Below are 20,946 nucleotides of genomic sequence, written 5' to 3' on the forward strand. Positions count from 1 at the left end.
AAATAATTAAAAATTATTTATTTTATCTCATTTATAAATTTATTATCTAATATTATATTATAAAATAATAAAAAAATAGATGATAAATAGATTTTTTTAAAATAATATATATATTTATATGTTGGGCTATGGCTGTGTATTTTCTAACCAATCATATCAACACACTGGATAACACTAGAGCAGACTGAAATGGCAATATGTGATTTGAAATTTCAAAAAGTTTCTTTGTTCTTATTACATTTTTTTTTTTTTAATAAAAGGCATTCTGAAAGGAAAAACATGATAGGGAATTTCTAGCAACAAATGGGCAATTTATCTCACTCTTATGATTATGCATGATTTATGGGTTTTTTTTTTCTAAGAAAATAATATGAGATTGTAATATCCTTTTTTGATAAATTATGGCCACATCAATTTAAAGATTTTTATTTCTGTAAAAAAAAAAAAATTATATCCACAATTCTCTTAATTATTATCCATTAATATTCTCTTACGTGGCATCTAATGATTGGATGATACGTAATGAATGATAAATAATCTCTTAATTATTTAGAGCGGTGCTACTCTGCCGCCTGTAAGTGCCCACTCATTATGCTGCTTAGTGTAAATTGTACTAGTACTTTTCTTTTCTTTTTGTGTTTTTTATTTCAAACATTTTTTAAACATATTTAAATATTTTTAAAAAATAAAAAAAATACAAATATACTAATAGTCACTTCTTTAATCATTAAAAAAAATTTTAAAAATTAAATGCATAAACGGTCAAAATAAGAAGACAAATTGAAGAGACATAATAGTATTATTTAATTATTTAATGTAACATTAGAGGACCGTGAAAGGATGATGGAAAAAAAATGGAGTTGGAACATTTCTCTTTCTCCCTAAATCTTAAAGAACCTCTCTTTTGATGTATAACGTGGGGGATCTCCACTCAATGGTTTAGGTGTTCTGTGAATGAAAACCAACCACTCATTGAATAGGAAGTTATAAATCTAGCTGAATTTACTTAAAATTTATAACCACCAAAATCCGGACCAACATCCATAGCCACGCATCTTTGTTCTACACCAACAACAAAAAGATATGCAAAATCCAATAGCCCTTGGTTTAATAGCAGCACCCTTTCCTTGATCTTTTTCAACCCATCATAGTCTTCTCCTCTCTTCCCCCCCTCCCTCTTGTCTTCACCGTCAAAAAGCTCTCACCACCTTTTCTCTGATCTTTTCTCTTCTCACAAACATCCTACAAAGTCGATAACCAAGGAGCCAAGCCATGGCTGCATGTGGAAGTCTCCAACACATCTTTGAAAACCCATTGCCAGAAAACCCAACACTGCTTGAATCACTCTCTTCTTGGAACCAGATTAAACCTGTTAAACCTATTGAACAGCCATCGTTCACAGAGATCTTTGGTGAACTTCATTTCAAAGAGAATTCTGATTCATCCCTATCATGCCTTCCCACTCCATTATTGTCACCATCTTCGTCTTCGTCTTTGGTAGGCTTAACTTTGGGAAGAACCGGGGCCGAAAAGCTCAATACCAGTGATGGTTCAGCTGAGAGGGATGAAAACAAGAGCCTGTCAAGGGACTCTTTCTTAGACTCCTCCTCGACCAAGTACTCCAGTCATCATAAAAGCAGTGACAGCTTCTCATCAATGAACTCTGACAGCCTGCAGCTGTGCACCGAGGGTCTTGGGTTTGAAAGCTCAGATGATGTTGAGGAGTTGAGGAGTGAGATGAGCGAGGATAATCGGCAACACCCAGAGGAGAAAATAAGTATAACAAAGCATCAGTTTGCATCAAAGAATCAAGGAGGTGAATTCAGGAGGTCGAAGACAAGGGGTGGGGCATTCCCTCCTCCAATTTCTTCAATCAGCAAGAGTGGGAAGCCTTGGGTTTGCTTCAAGTCTTTCAGGCAAGACGGTAGGTTTGTTCTCAAGGAGATGAGGATTCCCACCCATGAGTTCCTGCATGCATGTAGAGAAGATGGGCGCCTCAAGTTGCAGTTTGTTCAGCGGAAGGATGAGATTCTTGAAGAAGAAGAAGAAGAAGAAGAAGATGATGAGGATGAAGAAGAAGAAGAAGAAGAAGAAGAAGAAGAAGAGGATGAAGATGAAGAAGGTCAAGAAGAGGCGGGCTTGGAGGAGGATGAAGAAGATGACATTGGTGAAAACGACAAAGATGGCAAGGAAGACGATAATGGAGTAAGAAATGGGGAAGAGGGAAAAAAGGTTGAAGGCAACACAACGTGAGGTCTGACGCATGAGTTTCGTCATAGGTAGGAAGCCTCTTTGGCTGATGCCAGTGGCACAGCCATGCAGTTGTGCATTCTACAGTTGTATTTTTCTTCCCCAAACTGTTATTCTCCAATAAAGTGATGAAAGAAAAGATAATCTGGCGTTGCCTTTTCGAGAGTAAATTTTCTTTTCTTCAGCCTATTTCTTAAATTCTTGCTGCTAGATTTTTTTTTCAACAGTAATTCAGGTGTTACCATTCCAAAAAAACAAGGGTAATTCCCGGGGGCGTTTTCTTTTGCATCTCGCAATCGCTGGCCACTAATCATATTATGACATAAAGATTCTTGCATTATAGGCCATTTTATTAACCATGCTAGGCTGCTAGCTATAAGATCTTAGAATGCTGATCAATTGTATCCATGCATATCAGAGAGCATACGTGCCGATGTAACAATTTCTTACGCCACGATGTTGATACACCATATCAAATCCTTCATAGATTCATTGCATCCTTCAGAAATGAAAGATCAAAAGAACAGTGAGGATATGTAGAAGTATAAACAACTACAGTGAGGATATGTAGAAATAAAGTATTCTTTTTTTCTTTTTCCTTTTTTTAACCAATATACACTGTTCATTTTGTAATAAGAGAATACAAACCAGAACAAATATAGCATAAATTACACAACATGATAACAAAGCAAAAAAAAAGCGAAGGAACTGCAGAAAGCAGCATTGATGTTGCTGGCAGGGCTCACGTATGATGGTACTGAGACTGCAAAAGAAATTATATATACAGGTAAGGTAAACTTGAGCATCCAAATCCTCCGAAGATCCAGATGGAAATATTGCTAACAAAACATACAAAAACTTGCTTTGAAATTGGCATCTAGGGAGATGGAGCAATGCGGATGGGAACAGGTAGGCATGACCATCTAGGACGGGACAAGGTAAACTAGACCATGACGAAGCCACCACTAACTATTCACTAAGGAAGGTAAGCTGCACCAAGGAAAGCAAGCTGATCTGCAGAGCCATCGCTGAAAGGAGCGGCTCATGGGAACACGCACTGAAAAGATGCCCAGTGCATATGTTGCACGTGCCAGAAGAGGGGGCAACTCATGGGTGGTGGAGCAAAATCCAGGGAGAAGGCTGGTGTGGCACGCATGGTAGAGAAACGGCCCAAAAAGTACAGATATAGTGGTCAGTCCATAAAAATGGAGAAGGAAAAAAAATTGAATAGGGAGGGGAGATTGAAATAGAAGAGGGGAGAGAGTAGAGAGGGGAGAGCTGGTTAGCACAAGATTGACCAAAAATGCTGCAGGACATGCTTTATGCGCACGTTGCTGTGGTGTGTGTAGCACACACACTAAGGATGTGGCGGTTGGAATGGTGTAGGCCAGGGCAAAGGAGGCCGGGGAAGATTTTCAGATTTTGCATGCTGGTCTGAGGGGTCCCGAAATCAGCAGATATTGTGATCAACAACAAATAGGAGGGAGAGAAAAAGATGAAAAGAAGAATGAAAGGGAAAGGAAGATGAAAGTGATGGAGGACCGGGGAGGGGGCAGGAAAAGAAAAATATGGCCTCCCCCTTCTTGGAGGGGAGGCAGCAGTGTTGGAGAAGAATTCCACTGATCAAATATGGGGTAATGAAGGCATTTCGGTAGAGAGAAAAACAGGTATTACTTTACATGGGCCAATGGCATAGGAAACTCTGCAAAATATGCTCTTTTGAGTGCATCAAAGAAAGATCTCGCATGTGACCAGAACGTTGTCCACCAGATACGGGACAAGAAATATGTCCCATTTCTTTGGAAGGTTACAAAATCTACACCTTTCTTGATGAGATATATGGATTTCATGATCCAGTTAAGAGAACAACATTAATGCTGCCCGACAAAGGGTTCTGGGCAACATGAACCTCATACAAGCATTTAATATTGTGTATTTCTCTCTCCTAATCGACCCTTGTGGGTTCAAAGGATTCTATTCCCACGGGTTCATATCACAATCACCCGAGTATCATTGCAACTAAACTCGTCTATTAGCTACGAAGAATGCATCTTTAAATTTATTCAATACCTTATGGTACAGCTAATATTGACGATTTCCTTTTGTTAGAGCATGCAATGACTCATGCAAAGACTCAGTCAAATATCAGTTGAGAGAATCAAGGGAGAAGTTGAAGGAATCAAATCAGCTCAGCAACAGTGCAGCAAACAATGACTCAGTCGAATATCAGTTGAAGAAATCAAATCAGTTCAGCAACAATGCAGCAAACAAATCACCTCCGAATTTTTCTCATGCTGTTTTTGATTAAAACAACATATTAATGTTAGCTGTAAATTCTTTATTTGTACTCCTTGATTTTCTATAGTTTGTTATATGTAATACTCTATAAATACGTTGAGTGAAAAGCAAATGGTATGAAAACAAAACAGTTCAAACACTTTCAGCTTTGACTATTCTCCTCTGTTTATTTGTCTTACATGGTATCAGAAATAAATCCATATTTCAGGCTATCTCTCTTGATTTTATCGGTTCTTAAATTATTTTGCTGAAGGAGTAGAACTATATATATCCAGCATGGATGGACTAAGCTTGGAGTTAGTCCGGCGTTTCAGATCTTACCAACATATATAAACACCAAAAATGCCTTATATCATCAATGAACAGAACTAATAGATACTAGAACAATTGTATGATTTGCATATCTGACATACTAATAACACTAATAATAACAGTGTTCAATAAAGCATATTACATGTGAGGTTCAAATGCAAGGCAACCAAACAATTTTACTTGTTTTCATTTGATATATTTATCTAGTTGTTTGTGTTGTCCTCCGCCCTCTGCGGTGGATATCACAGTCTAGGGTTGTTGCCATCTAACGTCAGAAGCACCTTGTATAAATCCGGTCGCCGATCACGAAATATTCCCCAACTATGTCTCTTGGACTTGATTTTATCCAGATCAAATTCTGCAACAAGAACAGCTTCCTCTTTATCATCAGCAGCCGTGACAATTTCTCCAGTAGGCCCTGCAGTCAAATTTCAGAATATACCAATTCACATACAATTGTATGGAATACACATCAATGCAAAAGGTCATGTTACGCGAACATACTCTCAACTTCGATAATGCCAACAGATGAATGAATAGAGTACCTGCTATGAAAGAATTCCCATAGAATGTGATCTCACTTTCTCCATGCTGTCTCTCAATTACCTCCTTTCCTATGCGATTTGAAGCTACTATAGGTACCTGAATTTGTCCAAAATAGATTAGTCCCCCTTGCATGGAAGTGTTTTGATAACAAACACCACATTGTTGCAAAGTTAATAAAAAAATACGAAGTCCTTGACAGAGGCACAAAATGATAATAACAAAAAATTTCATTTGCTATGAAACGTAACATAGTTCTTCAAATTTATGTTTGATGGGCACTTGTTTAGACGATTTGAAGTTGCTGGAACAAGAATTATACGCAGGCTGCCTAGAGCCAACTACTGTACTTCTGCAGCTGATCATTTACAAGTTAAAGAATTTACCATATTCGCCCCTGCATGCCCTTGCATTACTCGCCTCCAGTGATCACGAGAATCAAGCTCTTCGTCTTGAGGTTCAGAACCAATAGCAGTAGGATAAAACAATATCTCTGCACCCTGAAGAACCATAGCTCTGGCTGCCTCGGGAAACCACTGATCCCAACAGATGGCTGTCATAAAATATGTCCTAATAGCTCAATTCTGGCAAGATGAAACGATTACTAAAAGAAAAATGCATGTTTGCCGTTAACATGGTTATATTGCACATCTGATGCCCAGTAAAAGTTACTAAAGATACACCATCTTTGCATTGCGCAAATGGTAGATGAAAAAATATAAGCACACCCAAATATTAAAAAAAAGTTAAATCACAAATCAAAAAATTAATTACTCTAAACTTCTTACCGATTCCAATCTTTGCAAATTTAGTCTGGAATACCTGTCACCAACAGTATCAGGATTATTATAAGTTTCACTATCAATCACAAATGGCCACCAGAATTATATATATCGAGGCAGTATTACATATCAACTAAGCTTATAGTAAGCATCCACCTTAAAGCCAGTGTCACCAGGATTAAAGTAGAATTTTTCTTGGTAGCCTGTAGGAGAAAATTATTATCATTTTATTGTTAGAAAAACGTGATTCAAGAGGAGGAATAATCCTGCATCTACATACCTGGACTATCTGGGATATGAGACTTTCTATAAAGTCCAAGATCTGTACCATCAGCATCAATTATGGCTACTGCATTGTAATGAGCATTGTTAGCCTCTTCAAAGAAGCTAACTGGTATCACCACCCCCAACTCTTTTGCAAGTTTCCGCATCCTACACAGCATGCACATAAACATATAAAATAAGCTTAACTGCAATAAATGCTTTTGAAGTTGAGATTAAGGCATGGAGAGCGAAAGGAAAATAACATGGTGCCAACTGGATATGGCATGAGAGCCTTCAGCTGGTAAAGCAAATAACAGATGCCCTTTTTTCAGAATTTACCTCAGGATTGTTGGGTGACCCTTATAAGGCTTAGCTTGCTGAAAGAAGTCCTCCCTTTGTGCCTGACAAAAGTAGTACCCCTCAAAAAGTTCCTGAAATAAAAATTTCTCTCGCATCAAACATATCCAGTTCAATTTCTTATACACTACAAAAGCTTATACACTAACTTTGACAATGAAAAATACTTGGTCCAAGAATTTGAGGCAGGCGCCACCACATGGCACACATTTTTTTTACAAGTTATTTGCATGCCACACATTAGCTACATGCAATACTCATGTCAAACATTTCTCTTTGATGTTATCAAAGCTGTAAATACTAAAAAAGGTAGTGGAGTGACTTCTTCAGTCAGGGATTGACTTGGGTCATTCTCAAAAGGATTGACGAGCTATTTTATTCTTGGAGAAAACTAGGTGGCAGCATGCAAATTGCAGCCATGTGGAAGATAGTCCCCATCTGACTCATTTGGCATATTTGGAACGAAAGAAATATAGAACCTTTGAGGACGACATGCTACCAATGGAGAAATTTATGAATTTCTTCGGCACTCTTTTTCTTTGGATTTTATCTATAGAATTGAACGGACTCAATTTGCATGAATTTTTAGTATCTTTTTTATCTTCTAGATAGGAGTCTCTCTTGTATACTCCCAGTATACTTGAGTTGCACCTTTTGCACTTATCAATAAAGCTTTTTTACTTGCCAAAAAATAATAAAAGACTCCATGTGCCTTAAGTTCAGAGGAAAAAGAACCCATTCAAAAACGTTGTTTAGAACTTTTTATATAATTGTCATCAATGGCGGTGATAGATATTAGTGTCCAATGATGAATCCACTAGGGGCCAAGGGGAGCTCCCTAGCTTCATCTCTAGGTTTAGCTACTAATGGACAGATAATTTTTTTTAAGCATGGTTTAGCACAAGATTTTAAGCATGATTAACAAAACACGGCACAATGTCATCTTTGCCAAAAAAAAAAAAAAAAAGGTGATATACCCAATTTAATAACGGATATAACACATTTTTTTTTATAAATAATAACGGATATGATACATGATTTGAAATTGTTGATGTCAATGATTTTTCAAAAATCATGTCAAAAAGTTGCTGTAACAAAGATTTACTAATCTCAATAAAACAGGGCATGTGGGTGCTGGTCCAACTCCTTAGTAATGTTTCTCAAAGTAACATAAATCCCTCCCCCTATGTTTCAGTTATTTACCAACAGAAATTAACAGACATTGACATAGCATATAACCCAAGTTTTTACATTACAATTTCTTTCTTGATGTCTTGGACATTGTCAATTCAAACACAATTTAACTTCTCACTAAGAATTTAAACTAGAGCCATGCTAAGAAGTTGCCTTGGGAATTAGGCATTATAGAAGACCTTAAAGTCGTACCATATTTATAAAAATTTCACAAGGCTATGTGCTACTGAATCGGATCCTTCCATCTAACCCCAGAAACCATAGCCACAATCAGGCCATATACCCAAGTTCCCTTCAGATCCCAATTCCAATATTAGCCCCATGCCTCATTTGCCCATACAACTCCCGAAAGAATACCTATGGTTAAAGAGGTAAAACCTATACCAAGAATACAATAACTCCAATGATCCAATTACTAGATAAATTGAGACCTATAGTAGTTCCTAGAAGAAATTAAGAAAGTGCTCCATAAAAAAATGTTTCTTTCATTCATGTAGCAAGCAATCCAACTCTTTTATATGCATCATTATTATCAACAGCTCTGATAGCCATTACATTTCACAAAGTCACAAGTACTTTTAGTTTCTACATGCATGTGATCATATGCTTTTCCACATTTACTCTACACATTGTGCTTCAATTATCAACCAACGGTATACATATCATCCAAGATCAAGCCACCACAATGTAATGCACAAAAAATATTAGGAATATGGTAAGGAAGAACTAATTTTGACCTTTAAACTATTTGTGAAAGTCATTGACACCCATAGATTCAAGCCACCTTATAAAGTCCTTGATGTCAAGATGCCCCTCCTAGAACCGATAAAAAAAAATGATGCCCCTCCTAGACAGTCTTCATAATGACCAAAACTCAATTTGATTGACATGAAGAGGACCCAATAGATGCTCATATGCTAGTAGCCTAAGCAAAAACTGTAGTCATCATCAGGAAAGCTAAATCAGACTCCATCAAGCCATACATTCCTTAGACACAAAGTATGAATAAATCAGATCGTTTTGATAGGTTTTTAAACCAACACCATGTCCTCTGATCTCATGAATATGAGTATTTTCAACTTTTTGTGTCAATGTTTCCACATTTGCTAAAGGGAGAAAGGATTTTGGAGTTGAAGAAGAAAATATATTTCCATGAATCATAAAGAAATCCTGAGAACAAAGAAACAGAAATCAGAGTATGATTCCAATGATGTGTTTGATAGATAATTTCTTAAAGAAATGTTTCTAAGGAGCTGTACACTACAAAAGCTGAATCACAGGTTCCAACTGCACATACCTGTATTAGAATGATGTTTGCACCCTTTCCATGAGCAGCTCTAACCAGTCTGCATAAAAGAAGATTGATCGTGGTCGATAAAGCAAAAGTAACTCACATACGATGAAAAGGTGAGAATAAGAAACGGAACGAACAAATAAATATACTATGACTTAAGTCAACAACAAAGGAAAATTGGGTGGAAGAACAGCTCCTTTCATGAAAAACAAAATATATCATAGGAGTAACCCCCCCGGGTTTCAACAAAAACCAAGTCCACTCGGGTAAAACCTTCACAATGAGCGGGCATAATTTTTTTTTATATTTTTTATAAAAAGAAAAATAAAACTTGAGCTGCAAAAAGCATGAAAAAAAAAAAGGAAAGAAAAGAACAGAAAAAAACAAATTAATAAATCGGAGTAAAACATTTGTCATTGCGGGTGCTCGACTAAGGGTGTGAATTTGATGGGTTTGTAAGTAAACAGCGAGATTAAAAAGAAAATTTTGCTTCTAAGACCCTATATACTTTGAAATGGATAATCTTTTTTTTTTTTTTTGAGCTGAGAAATGGATAATCAAGCCAAAGGAAGAAGAAGAAAAAGAGACCTTTCGGCGGTGGCGACATTAGTGGAGACGTCATCGGTGCAAGCGAACTGCAGAGCTGAGACCACCACTCTTCTCCCCTTTTCCATTCCTTCGCCCTCTCTCTCTCTCTCTCTCTCTTCTCTACACGTCAAGGAGGAGGCTTCATCAGAACACGTGGGATAAAGTGATAATTGTTGCGCGGCAATGCAAATGAGTGCGGCCTCGGCTTGTTTGGAGTCTGCGTCATTTTGGAGCGAAACTTCGTTGGGCAAACCGCTTAAAACTGGATAATCCAAACAGCGTACTAGGAAAGAATGTCTCGAAAGGTGGACCGTGGTTCCTCGTACGGTCCAAGATTATGTTCCCGGTTCTCCACACAAATTACCTTTTCATCATGGATTTTCTTATTATATCAGTTTATTTAAAGTGTTCATTAGACTATTCACCAATAAAAAATAGACAAAGATATGAAAAATTTTAAACATAAATATCACACTTCTATACATTACTTATATATTTTTTAAATGATATGCAGAGCGTAGAGCTTTTGTGTAGCACATCTCAACTATCTTATCTTGTTCATGATATCTCTAGGTTGTATTCTTGGGCCTGTTTGGTTTCAGAGATGATCTCATCTCTTATTGCACAGAGAAACTATCTTCTATCCAAACACCCTAGGGTGATGAATGATGATTTTGTTTCTGTAATGGATGTGGATGAAAAGTTGAGACTCAGAAATGTGTTTTGGATTGACACACGAAGTCAAGCGACGTATGAGCATTTTAAAGATGTTATCACTTTCGATACAATATACCTAACAAATAGATACGGTATGCCTTTTGCTCTCTTTGTTGGGGTCAACCATCATGGACAGTTTATACTATTAAGGGCTGGCTTGATTTCAAGCGAGGACACAACTATTTTTGTTTGGTTGTTTCGAGCATAGTTGCAATGCATGAATAGTCGAGCTCCAAAAGCAATCATAACAGATCAAGACCGAGTAATGAAGAGTGCTATTGCATTGTGTAACACCCCGCCTATTTACTCTTATAGATTAACTCTTAGATAAACTAGAATTTGGAAGATTAACTCATTAGAGTAGTCCACGACCCTAAGAGCTTTATAAAGAATTAAATTAAGTTTAGAACCTTAGTTAAGAGCATTGATCGATCACCTCACGATTAGTGATCTTGAAACTATATTTTAAACTTGATTTTTATTCTTATCATTTCTCATCCTTTTGTTCTAAGATTTCATTATTTGGTTATCCATTTCTATTACTCATAGATTATATTAGAATTTTAGATAAACATTTACACTTGTCATTTAGGATAATGACATGGCAAACCCTAAAACCTTACCAATCGACACCCATGTATACTTTTGTGAGCAATGGACTAATGTGCCCCTAGCTCAAATATTTTTATATCATTTTTATCAAGGACATTTATGTCATTGGCCCCTTATTTATTCATGAAATTCCCGATCAAGCTTGATTTTCGCAAACCCTAGCTAAAACCCCAAATTTTGTCCAATCCGAAACTACCCTTGAATTTTTAGCTACCACCCATGAAAATTCTCCATTTATTTGATTTGATTTTATCATCACTTCACCACCCAATCCCAACCGTCTACCACCTATAGAGGATACTCAAGTATGCCTTTAACTAGCCACAAATTTCCAAGAGGATAATCCAAATGAATAAGACAAAAAAGTTTTGTCTTGTGAATTACCCCATACTCGGCGGCACCATTAACCCTTAAGTATGCACTAATTGCACCACCCTTTCACCACTACCACACAGCAAACCCCTCTCTCCATAGCCATTTTAGCCTATTCTATGGTGCAATGATCACCAAGCTAGCCAACCACCCAAGGAAGATCTATGCTAGGTGGCATCATCACAACCACCCAAATCCCCCAATGGGAGGCCACCTTGCCAACGCCATACACACTCCTTGGATCTTATATAAACTTCACTTTATCCTCACTACACTTTCTCAAACTCCCTTGAGTGTTCTTGAGAGTTCTCATCCTCTAATTCTTTGAAGTTCTTAAGTGTTCTAAGTAAGTTATTGAGTTGTGAGCTTTGAGCTATGAATGGGAAGCTTCAAAGGATACATAATCTTTGTAAGTTTTCTCTCTAGATCTTAATTTATATATTAAGTTGTGTTTTTTAGTGTCAACATTAATTTTGGGTGATTATAGCATGAGATACTATGTTTAGCTAGAAGCCAAAATATTGGTGGATATGTTTATTGTTGAAATTATGTTGGTGGAAATATTAGTTATGGCATGCCTTGATAATTCATGACATGATTTGAGTATGTCTTAGAGTAATTTTTTAAGGTTTAGTTTGAGGTTAGAAACATGTCATAATAGGTTTTAATCTTTATCTTGTGTTTATCATCAAAGCATGTATGATTTGACTTTTAATCAAGCTTCATTTGAGGAAATTGACTTATTTTACTTAGGTTTGAAATATGAGCATTTAGAAAAACTTTTTGATCAAGATAAGAAGAATGCATGCTTTAATTCTAGGATGTCATATCATGCATCACTTGAGGTTTAGTTAGAATTTAAGAATTTTATTAGGCATGATTAAGTGTTGGGATGAACTTGCTTAAAGTTAAGCTTTTACTTCGTCATTGAAGATTTATAGTGATCATCTTTTTATTGGAAAAATTTGTCATGCATGCATTCATGAGAATCAATAGTAAAAATTTCATATAGGCATCAACTAGAGAGCATGCCACTAATTGAGAATGAATAGGTTAAGATCAATTTATTTTTTTAAGGCATAGATGGTCTTAGAATGTGCAAGATATGAGGATTATGAATTTTAGTTCATATTGGAGAGCATTTGCATTAGTAGCAATATTTGAAGTTTAGGGGTATTTTCAAAATTTTCCCTTTATCTAGAAAAATTTATTTTTCCTTAAACTAGTATAGATTCTAACTTAGTACAATTTTTACCATAGCCATTATCTCACTTCCAACTTCAACAATCTGTAAGTTGGCCTCTAACTTACACTTTGATGATTATTTATGATTTATTGATAAATGCCTCATTCATTTTATAAATGTCATTTTGAGCACGAAATATCATATATTATGTTCCATATTTTTCATTTTGCATGCAACTATCATTTTTGAAATATGCCACATACATGCATATCGTGAAAATCTTTTTTTTTTTAAAAAAAGGATTGCATGAAAAATTAGTTTATCACAATCCCAAATGCTAGGATGAGGAAGTATCCTGGTGCAACTCCTTTGTCCACTCTAGAATAATTAAATATGGAGTGGTAATCCCTGGATTGATGAAGAACATTCAACAAGCTTCAAATTGATTTTTTTTAAAGAATCAAAGCGAAGTCATATGTTACGACACCTAATGCTGGTAGGTGTACATGTTATGATTTTTACAATATTATGTTATGTTATGTTACTAATGTATTGAGAACAAATCTGTAGACAACGTAGTCTCAACGTGAGTTGTACTACAGTCACCAGCAGGTACTCACAGTGCATATGGAGAACAGTGATGATACCATACGTTATGTTAATTCTATGATTTTATATGATTCGTGATGAAAGACTAAGTTTTTAACAACGGAAGTGAAATTATGTTCTCTGTAAGAAAATGTGCATAAAAAATCTATTTTCTTGAGAAATCTGAATGGGAAACAAATACAATTTTTCTACATTGCATGCATTTCATGTTTATTATTCTTCATGCATAGTCTATTTTTGTGCACGTTAGTCGTCTAAATTACTGAGATTTCAAATAAATATCACCTTTTTCTGGACCCTTCATGCCATAGAGCGCATGAAGCAATTGGTTCAAATTTTGTTTTTTGGAAACTTGGTATTTTGTACTAAGATTAAGTTATCCAATGATTTGAACTTATGGTTTAATTAGTATTATTGGGATGATTTTAATTATTCTGGCATAAGTTCAATTTTACCCTTACTTTCTGTTGCAATTATTGTATATTGTTAGTTGCATTTCTAGGTTGCATTGCATATTAATTGTCAGGTACGAGGGTATGTAACCTTGTGTTGCATGTCCCGATGCTCTAAGTCTCCGTTACATCCCAAGTAGAGATTGGGGGTGTCACAAAGTGGTATCAGAGCAATTACGTCTTTGGGTAAACCCACGTGTCCTTAGGTATATACTAGAATATAGGTTTTGATCTTTAGATCGAGTAGGCTTGAATCATGAAGCAAAGATTGGATCTGACACACGTACCTGGCAGGATGGCACGAGAAAGAAGGGAAAGGAACCCCGAAGGATCCAATACTCGTCATGAGTAGGATCATTATTTGGATGGAGGGCACGATTTGGCAGACGCAATTAGTTAGATGACGGAGACCCTGAAGCAATGACAGGAATTAATTCTGAGACAGAACCCTCAGTTTAAGAGGCAGGAGAATCGAGGTTGTTCGTATGAGAAATTCTAGATTTATCGATACCCTAGTTTTATGGGTGTCGAGGGACCCCTAAAAGCCAACAAATGACTACTAGATCTCGATAAGACCTTCAAGATCATCAGCTGAATGGAAGAGCAGAGAGTACAGTACGTAGAGCATCTGATTCAAGGAGAAGTTGGCATCTGGTGGGACACCAAAAGGCAATTACTGGTAAAGAAATTGGGTCATATCACTACTTTGACCTGAGATAGATTCAAAGAGGAGTTCAATAATCGATTCTTCCCTGAATCGATGAAGACCCAAAAGGCCAAAGAATTTGCCACTTTGGTACAAGACAATCTGACTGTCGAACAGTATGCAGCAAAATTTATGGAATTAGGAAGGTTCGCTCCCCACTTAATTGCTACGAAAAAAAGGCCCAAAAATTTTAAGGAGGACTACAACCCCGAATTTGCAATTACGTGGCTGGATTTCGTATCAATAATTTCTAAGAATTAGTTAATGTGGCCACGATAACTGAAGCAAAATAGGGAAACGTGATAGCTCAAATTAACTTAGAATGAAAAATGGCTTCTTTTTTCCTATGTAGGAGAAAATAACGCTAAGAGAATGATTATTCAAAGTACCAACAAGGGCAAAGGCGTTATGACGGCCCCACCTACCACTTGTAAGAAATGTGGAAGAAATCACTGTGGAGAATGCCGAGTAGTATTAGAAGTGTATTACCGATGCAGTCAATCTAGGCATACGATACGCAAATGCCTCAGAGTATGCAAATTGAAAATGCTCCTTGCAACCGGCCTAATTAGAGGCCATTTGCCCAAACCCATGTGTACGCTATCAACCCTGGAGAAATTAACGAGGAAATCCCCGGTGATGAAGAATCAGGAGTCATCACCGGTATTTTTCCTTAAGTGTCCATCTTTAGTAAGTAGTTTACTTATTATAACTGCTAAGTAGTTGGTAGTGATTACGCATTAGGTAAAGTTGTGCTATACGAGTATACAACCTACGCTTTGTTTGACTTTGGCGCTACGAGGTCTTTTGTGTCCTCAACGTTTGCACACATGTGTAACCTGCCGACCAAGACATTACCTCAAGTTATAGTAGTGTCATTTCCTGATGGACGCTTGATCATTTGTAATCGCGTAATGAGAAGCTACCTGCTGAACTTAGGAGGAGTACTAATGGAAGCCGACTTAGTCGTTTTCGACTTATTAGGATTCGACGTTATCTCAGGAATGGACTGGTTGTCCAAGCATTTCGCTATGACAGATTCTAGAAATAAGGGGATCATCTTTGAATCGCCTGTAGATGGGCAGATTTGTTATAGTTAAGGGTCAGTGAAAGCTGCCCCTTATTAATTTCGATTTTGCAAGCAAGAAAATGCATCGTTGAGGGAGCCACTGCTTATTTAGCTTTCTTACCAGAAGAAAGCTATCTCCAAGTATGAATGCTTTCTTCGATGGATTTGCCCATTCTAGTATAATATTGAAAGAATTCGCGATCAATTTGACATGCTCTGAGGAAGAAGGTGGAGGTCGAGACTACAACGGATTTCAATTCCTGCAACCAAACCATCCCATGTATATCCCCATTATGCACTAAGAAGTAGTTTCAAGCGTTGTATACAAATGTGAAGTTTAAAGAGGTTCAAAGAGAGTTGTGGGGGAAGATTTTATGTAATTGCATACTTGTCAGCAAGTAAGGTTGCATTTCCACATTCAATGTTTTGGATGAAATTACCATTGAGGATGACCATGTCAAAATCGTCAAGTACTCAGTTTATTATAACGAGAAGGAGTGTGAACTGAAATGCATGTGTGTGTTGTTTGAGATGAGAGGGATCTTTTGTAGGCATGCATTAAAAGTTTGTCAGATGAAGAAGATTTACGTGTTGCCAGAGAAGTATGTCTTGGATCGATGGAGGAATGACTTAAAAAAGGAGATACAGACTGGTAAAAAGTATCTATGATGACTTGCAACACAATACAAACGCACGGAGGTATGAGCTTGTGGTGAAATGATGTTTAAAATTAGCAACTCGTGTATCCCCAAGTGATGACCATGTCAATACATTCATGCCCATTTTGGATGAGTTTGAGAATAATTTTAAAGGATTAGCACTTAAGTCTGATTCAACCAAGGTCAAAGAAAATATGGCTATAGACAAGGCTAAAAAAATATTAAGTCCACATGTTGTTCGATGGAAAGGGAGGCCTCAATCGAAAAGGAAGGTTTTGCCTATGGAGAAGGTTGCAACCAAAAGAAAAAAGAAACAAGTAGTAAATTTTTTTCCTATGGTGTTTTGTATCTATTAGACTATATGCATATTACTTTATAATGGATGTGTACTTTTTGTTTGAAATTTATACTTGTAAAAAAATATTTGATGATAAATCACATCATGGTGAAGTATCGAAAGCTCAAGTTGGTGCTAACGTCAAACAACTTGATGCCTATATTGATGATTTTGTTGTTGAAACACAATGTAGTACTGTCGCACAACCAACACCATCGGGCAATGACGAGGTGTGAGGTTGTGGTTCTAACTTAGTAATTTGCAAGTTGTAGCTTATTGTGATTTGTAATATGTAGTTTAAAGAAATGAGAAGGTCGTTGAGGATTTCTGTTATGCTTTGTAATATGTAGGGGGCCTCTTAAAATCATGGTGACAGCCTTCTTTGTGTTGTGCCACTTGAGTTCAGTTCTGTTCTCAAGAAGTTTAGTAATTTGTTGAATTTTGGGGGTTGTGATGAAATGTGTAGCTTGTTGTGAGACTTTTTAATGTAAAGTGCAAAATTTATTGTAAAGAATGTAATTTGCAAATTGTAGTTTATTGTGATTTGTAATATGTAGTTTAAAGAAATGAGAATGTCGTTGATGATTTCTATTTGCTTTGTAATATGCAGGGGGCTTTTTAAATTAATGGGGACAGCTTACTTGGTGTAATATGCATGTGGCTTTTTGCTTCTATACTAATATTCTAAAGTTATTATATGAACATGGATGATAAAATGCAGGGGGCTTTTTGCATGTGATGAAGTTGTCATATGAACTTGGTGTAATATGCATAGGACTTTTTGCTTCTATACTGTCATGAAGAAGTTATCATATAAACGTGGTCAATAAAATAGAAATTGCATATAGAGAGACCATTACGATATGCATGATTGAGAACCTCAGTCTACCTCTTTTGGTTAAATACACACATTGTGTCATTTCAATCTTATATATATCAATAAGAGCTTCAAAAGTTCAGCATACAAGATGGAACCACTGGTTGCAAATACATAGTTCGTTACATAATCAAATTAACAATATCTATCATATACATAGTCCGAGCCATCAATTTACAATTAACATTAACATAATACATCTATAGTCCAAACCAATCAAAAACTATTACAATCTATAACACCCAATACATACACAATAATATACATGCACATCTATTCTTTACAATCTGTTTTCTAGTTTTCTCCTCTTGCTTGTGAAGAACATTTTCTCTCTCCATTAATTTATCTTTCTTTTTTTGAACTTCATACTCACACAACAATAAATCATGCTCCATTTTCCGAACTACATTCTCTATTGTCAAAATTTTCTCCTTAACCAGTTGAAGTATATATGTCCATATGAAGAATTGACATATTGCTTCTTCATGCATACAATTTGAGAATTTCAAACATTAAATCTGACAAGTTAAAAAGCAATACAAAAAAATGCTTTACTGTGTTATACTTGAGCATGCAAAAAATTTTCTTACAGGATTTTTGTTAGTTTGAGAGGTCTTTAATGGGGTTTTCAAACCATACCAACAGGTTGATGATTTCACTTGAAATGCATCAACTACACATGATGATTGACTCGATACCATAGGTGATCTAAATGAGACAGTGGGTGTATTTAATGTCAAAGTTAACAAAATTGTAATAAATAACGTACTCATGTATAGTGGCGTTTCTCTTTCGGATAAGAATGTTACTTTTTAAATGTTTATGACCCCTTGTTGAAAAGAAATGTAACCATAAATGAAAAAAAAATGCAACGAACTGGCAAGAATGCCTTTCAAAATTGAAACCTACAAGCATTCGAATATGCATAAAATTAAGTACACAAGAGCACAAACCATGAAGTAACCTTGCCACATGATTTCAGCGGCCATTGGATCTATAGAAAAATGAAAGGACATTATTCTCTAGGTGATTGGTTGGAACTTAGACCTCCATTTCTGTTTTCAATCAAAATATAATTTAAGGGTCTTGTTGCCTAATCTCTTTAACAAGTTTTAGGCCCCTTACATCTTTGTATAAGACTCTTTATTTGAAAATCTTAGGAATTTGAATAAAGACTATTGATTTGAAAATGCCCAACTCAAACATGATTTTAACATACACACAGTCCCATCTTTCATTTGGCTCAGATCATAGTTCTTCTAGCAAAGACTTAACATGGTTTTAACATGCACACAATTCATGCATGAGGTGGAAGAGGAAGCCCAAAACCAACATAGATCCTCCATCTCATTCATGAAGACCACATAAGAGGATGATATAACAAATCAAAATAATCTCTTCTTCCCATTATCTTTGGTTTCTTCTATTTTTTTCATCATAATAGGTTTCTAAAACAAAACACAGACATGGACACACAATGTGAAACATGCACTAATCACATTTTTTAGAACATTAACAACATAACAATATGAAAAATGCATATCATTGAAAGAAATTGAAAGGAAAACAAAAGTGACAATTTGAATGGGCAACTAAACATACGCAAACTAATAGCTTAAAGCAATGTTGTATATTAGTATGGAAGTTAGCTTTTACTTTGATGGGCACAAACATGGACACACGCATTGTCCATTTGTAATTCCTTCAAACAATTGACTGGCACAACAAAAAAAATTGAAACATTTGACCAACGATTTAGAGAAAAAAATTTCCATACAAAAAAACTAAACATAACAGAAAAACACAACTCAATGTAGAAAACCCACACAACGTCACTGTACTGGGGAAGCAAAAAGAAGGGTTCGGTCGAAAACTTACCGTGATGGAGGTAACTGATCATGTCTTCGACTCAGAGATCTGTATGCAGTACTTTCCTCTAGCTTACCATCAACTCACATATTAGGGATGCAGGCATAGATCGAGGCTACGAGAGGGAAGTTCTTGTAGTGAGGGAGGGATGGCTACGAATATGGGTGTAAACTGATGGTATCGGTGCGATTTCGGTTCAAAACTAAAACTGCATCGATAGCTACTACACACTGATTGAACCAGTCGAAACCGTAAAGGGGGAGAAAATCGGCGACGTCAGTTTCGACATAATCTCGGTCGGTCTTCGGTCTCCCTTGGGCATCGCGAATGGCTGGAAACTAGAAATGGAGGTGTGAGTCGGCGGAGTCGTGACAGTGCAATGAGAGAGGGAGATGGCTCGGCATCGCAATGTGAGAGAGAGAGAGAGAGAGAGAGAGAGAGAGAGAGAGAGAGAGAGAAGTGAAGAATAAGAGAATGAGGGATTAAACCTAAACTAAAACGACGCCATTTGATGTATTAAACCAAACAACGTCGTTTCCGTTTAATTTTTTTTTCTTAAACGGTTTGTATAAAACAACGCCGTTTTACTTAATATATATATATATATATATTATATCGGCAGGTTCGCCGGTTTGAACCATGTTCAAATTGAGACCAAATCGGCTAGTGTCGATTTCTTCAAATTCCCATCGACTACCGACTAATTCTCCACCGATTCTGGTCGGTTCCATCAGTTCCTGTACACCCCTAGCTATGGAAGTAAGAGAAGGAGAGAGGGTGGTCAGACGGTAGGGAAGTAACAAAGCAACAAGGGTTTTCCTAGGAGAAGAGACTGAACATTTTCTTTGCGTGTAGGAGAGGACAAGGGAGAAGACAAGAGAGACCTTTCTCTATGTGTAGGGGAAGACGAAGGAGAAGATGAGAGAGAGACCTATCTTTGCGTGTAGGAGAAGAGTTTGCATTTATGAGGGAAAGAGATTGGGCAACGATGGAGTTGGGTGTAAAACCGTGATGTGGCGACCAGATTGGATTCGCCATGTCAGGTGTGTGGTGTTGGATTAAAAAACCGACCTAGGAGTAGATTTACATTTTTCTCCAAGAAACTTTTTTCTCATCAGTCACTATTTATTACCCCACACCCCACACTTTATGAAAAGAGCAGTGCTACTCTGTCGCTCAGAGTAGCTCGCTCATTTTGACCGCTAAGCCAAAATGTTCTTTTCATTTTTTTAAAATTTTTTTATTCATATTTTTTTTTATCATTTTAAAACATTTTTAAAAATATATAAAAAAAAATCAATACACACTTCCTTAACTATTAAATAAAAAAAATTAAAATACATAAATTGTTAAAATGAGAGGGCAATTTGAGTGGGCAAAGCAGTATTTTTCTTATGAAAAATACCACACATCCGATAAAAAAAATTTATAAATATGAGATATGAAAGTAAATAGTAACTGATGCATATAATTTCTCTTTCTCCAAACATACTGGATGTTTCTTTCCGACGTGGCAAAACTCCACGGGTCACACCAACGTGGAGCTATACGGACAGCTGCAGCTATCGTGCGCTGCGAAATTCCGGTTTTCTAACCTAC

The 20,946-nt window shown here is 36.4% G+C and overlaps 2 protein-coding genes across 2 annotated transcripts; one reads left to right on the top strand and one right to left on the bottom strand.

The window, feature by feature from the left end:
* The first annotated feature begins 1,049 nt into the window (after window positions 1–1,049).
* LOC118344499 (histone H3.v1-like) lies at window positions 1,050–2,431 on the top strand. Its single transcript, XM_035685252.1, has one exon. It carries the CDS (start codon window positions 1,273–1,275, stop codon window positions 2,251–2,253), a length of 981 nt encoding a protein of 326 aa, XP_035541145.1. The 5' UTR covers window positions 1,050–1,272; the 3' UTR covers window positions 2,254–2,431.
* Window positions 2,432–4,881: 2,450 nt separating this feature from the next.
* On the bottom strand, window positions 4,882–10,035 carry LOC108998948 (N-carbamoylputrescine amidase-like). Its single transcript, XM_018975719.2, has 9 exons — window positions 9,883–10,035; window positions 9,298–9,346; window positions 6,789–6,880; window positions 6,466–6,617; window positions 6,342–6,388; window positions 6,192–6,225; window positions 5,790–5,956; window positions 5,406–5,502; window positions 4,882–5,278 (listed from the first exon to the last, which is right to left on the bottom strand). The coding sequence occupies exons 1-9, from the start codon at window positions 9,966–9,968 to the stop codon at window positions 5,103–5,105; spliced, it is 900 nt and encodes a 299-aa protein (XP_018831264.1). The 5' UTR covers window positions 9,969–10,035; the 3' UTR covers window positions 4,882–5,102.
* Window positions 10,036–20,946: the final 10,911 nt, after the last annotated feature.

The sequence above is a fragment of the Juglans regia genome, chromosome 14 (genome assembly GCF_001411555.2).
Source record: "Juglans regia cultivar Chandler chromosome 14, Walnut 2.0, whole genome shotgun sequence".
NCBI classification, from domain to species: Eukaryota; Viridiplantae; Streptophyta; class Magnoliopsida; order Fagales; family Juglandaceae; genus Juglans; species Juglans regia.

What these genes read in the sequence shown, in the direction of transcription:
- LOC118344499 (XM_035685252.1), top strand. Translation starts at nt 1,273, where the DNA reads ATGGCTGCATGTGGAAGTCTCCAACACATCTTTGAAAACCCATTGCCA.
- LOC108998948 (XM_018975719.2), bottom strand. Translation starts at nt 9,968, where the DNA reads ATGGAAAAGGGGAGAAGAGTGGTGGTCTCAGCTCTGCAGTTCGCTTGC. An exon ending in GGTCACCCAACAATCCTGAG is followed by an intron (nt 6,618 to 6,788) that starts GTAAATTCTGAA and finishes CATGCTGTGTAG; the next exon opens with GATGCGGAAACTTGCAAAAG. An exon ending in GGCATGCAGGGGCGAATATG is followed by an intron (nt 5,503 to 5,789) that starts GTAAATTCTTTA and finishes GGACAAATTCAG; the next exon opens with GTACCTATAGTAGCTTCAAA.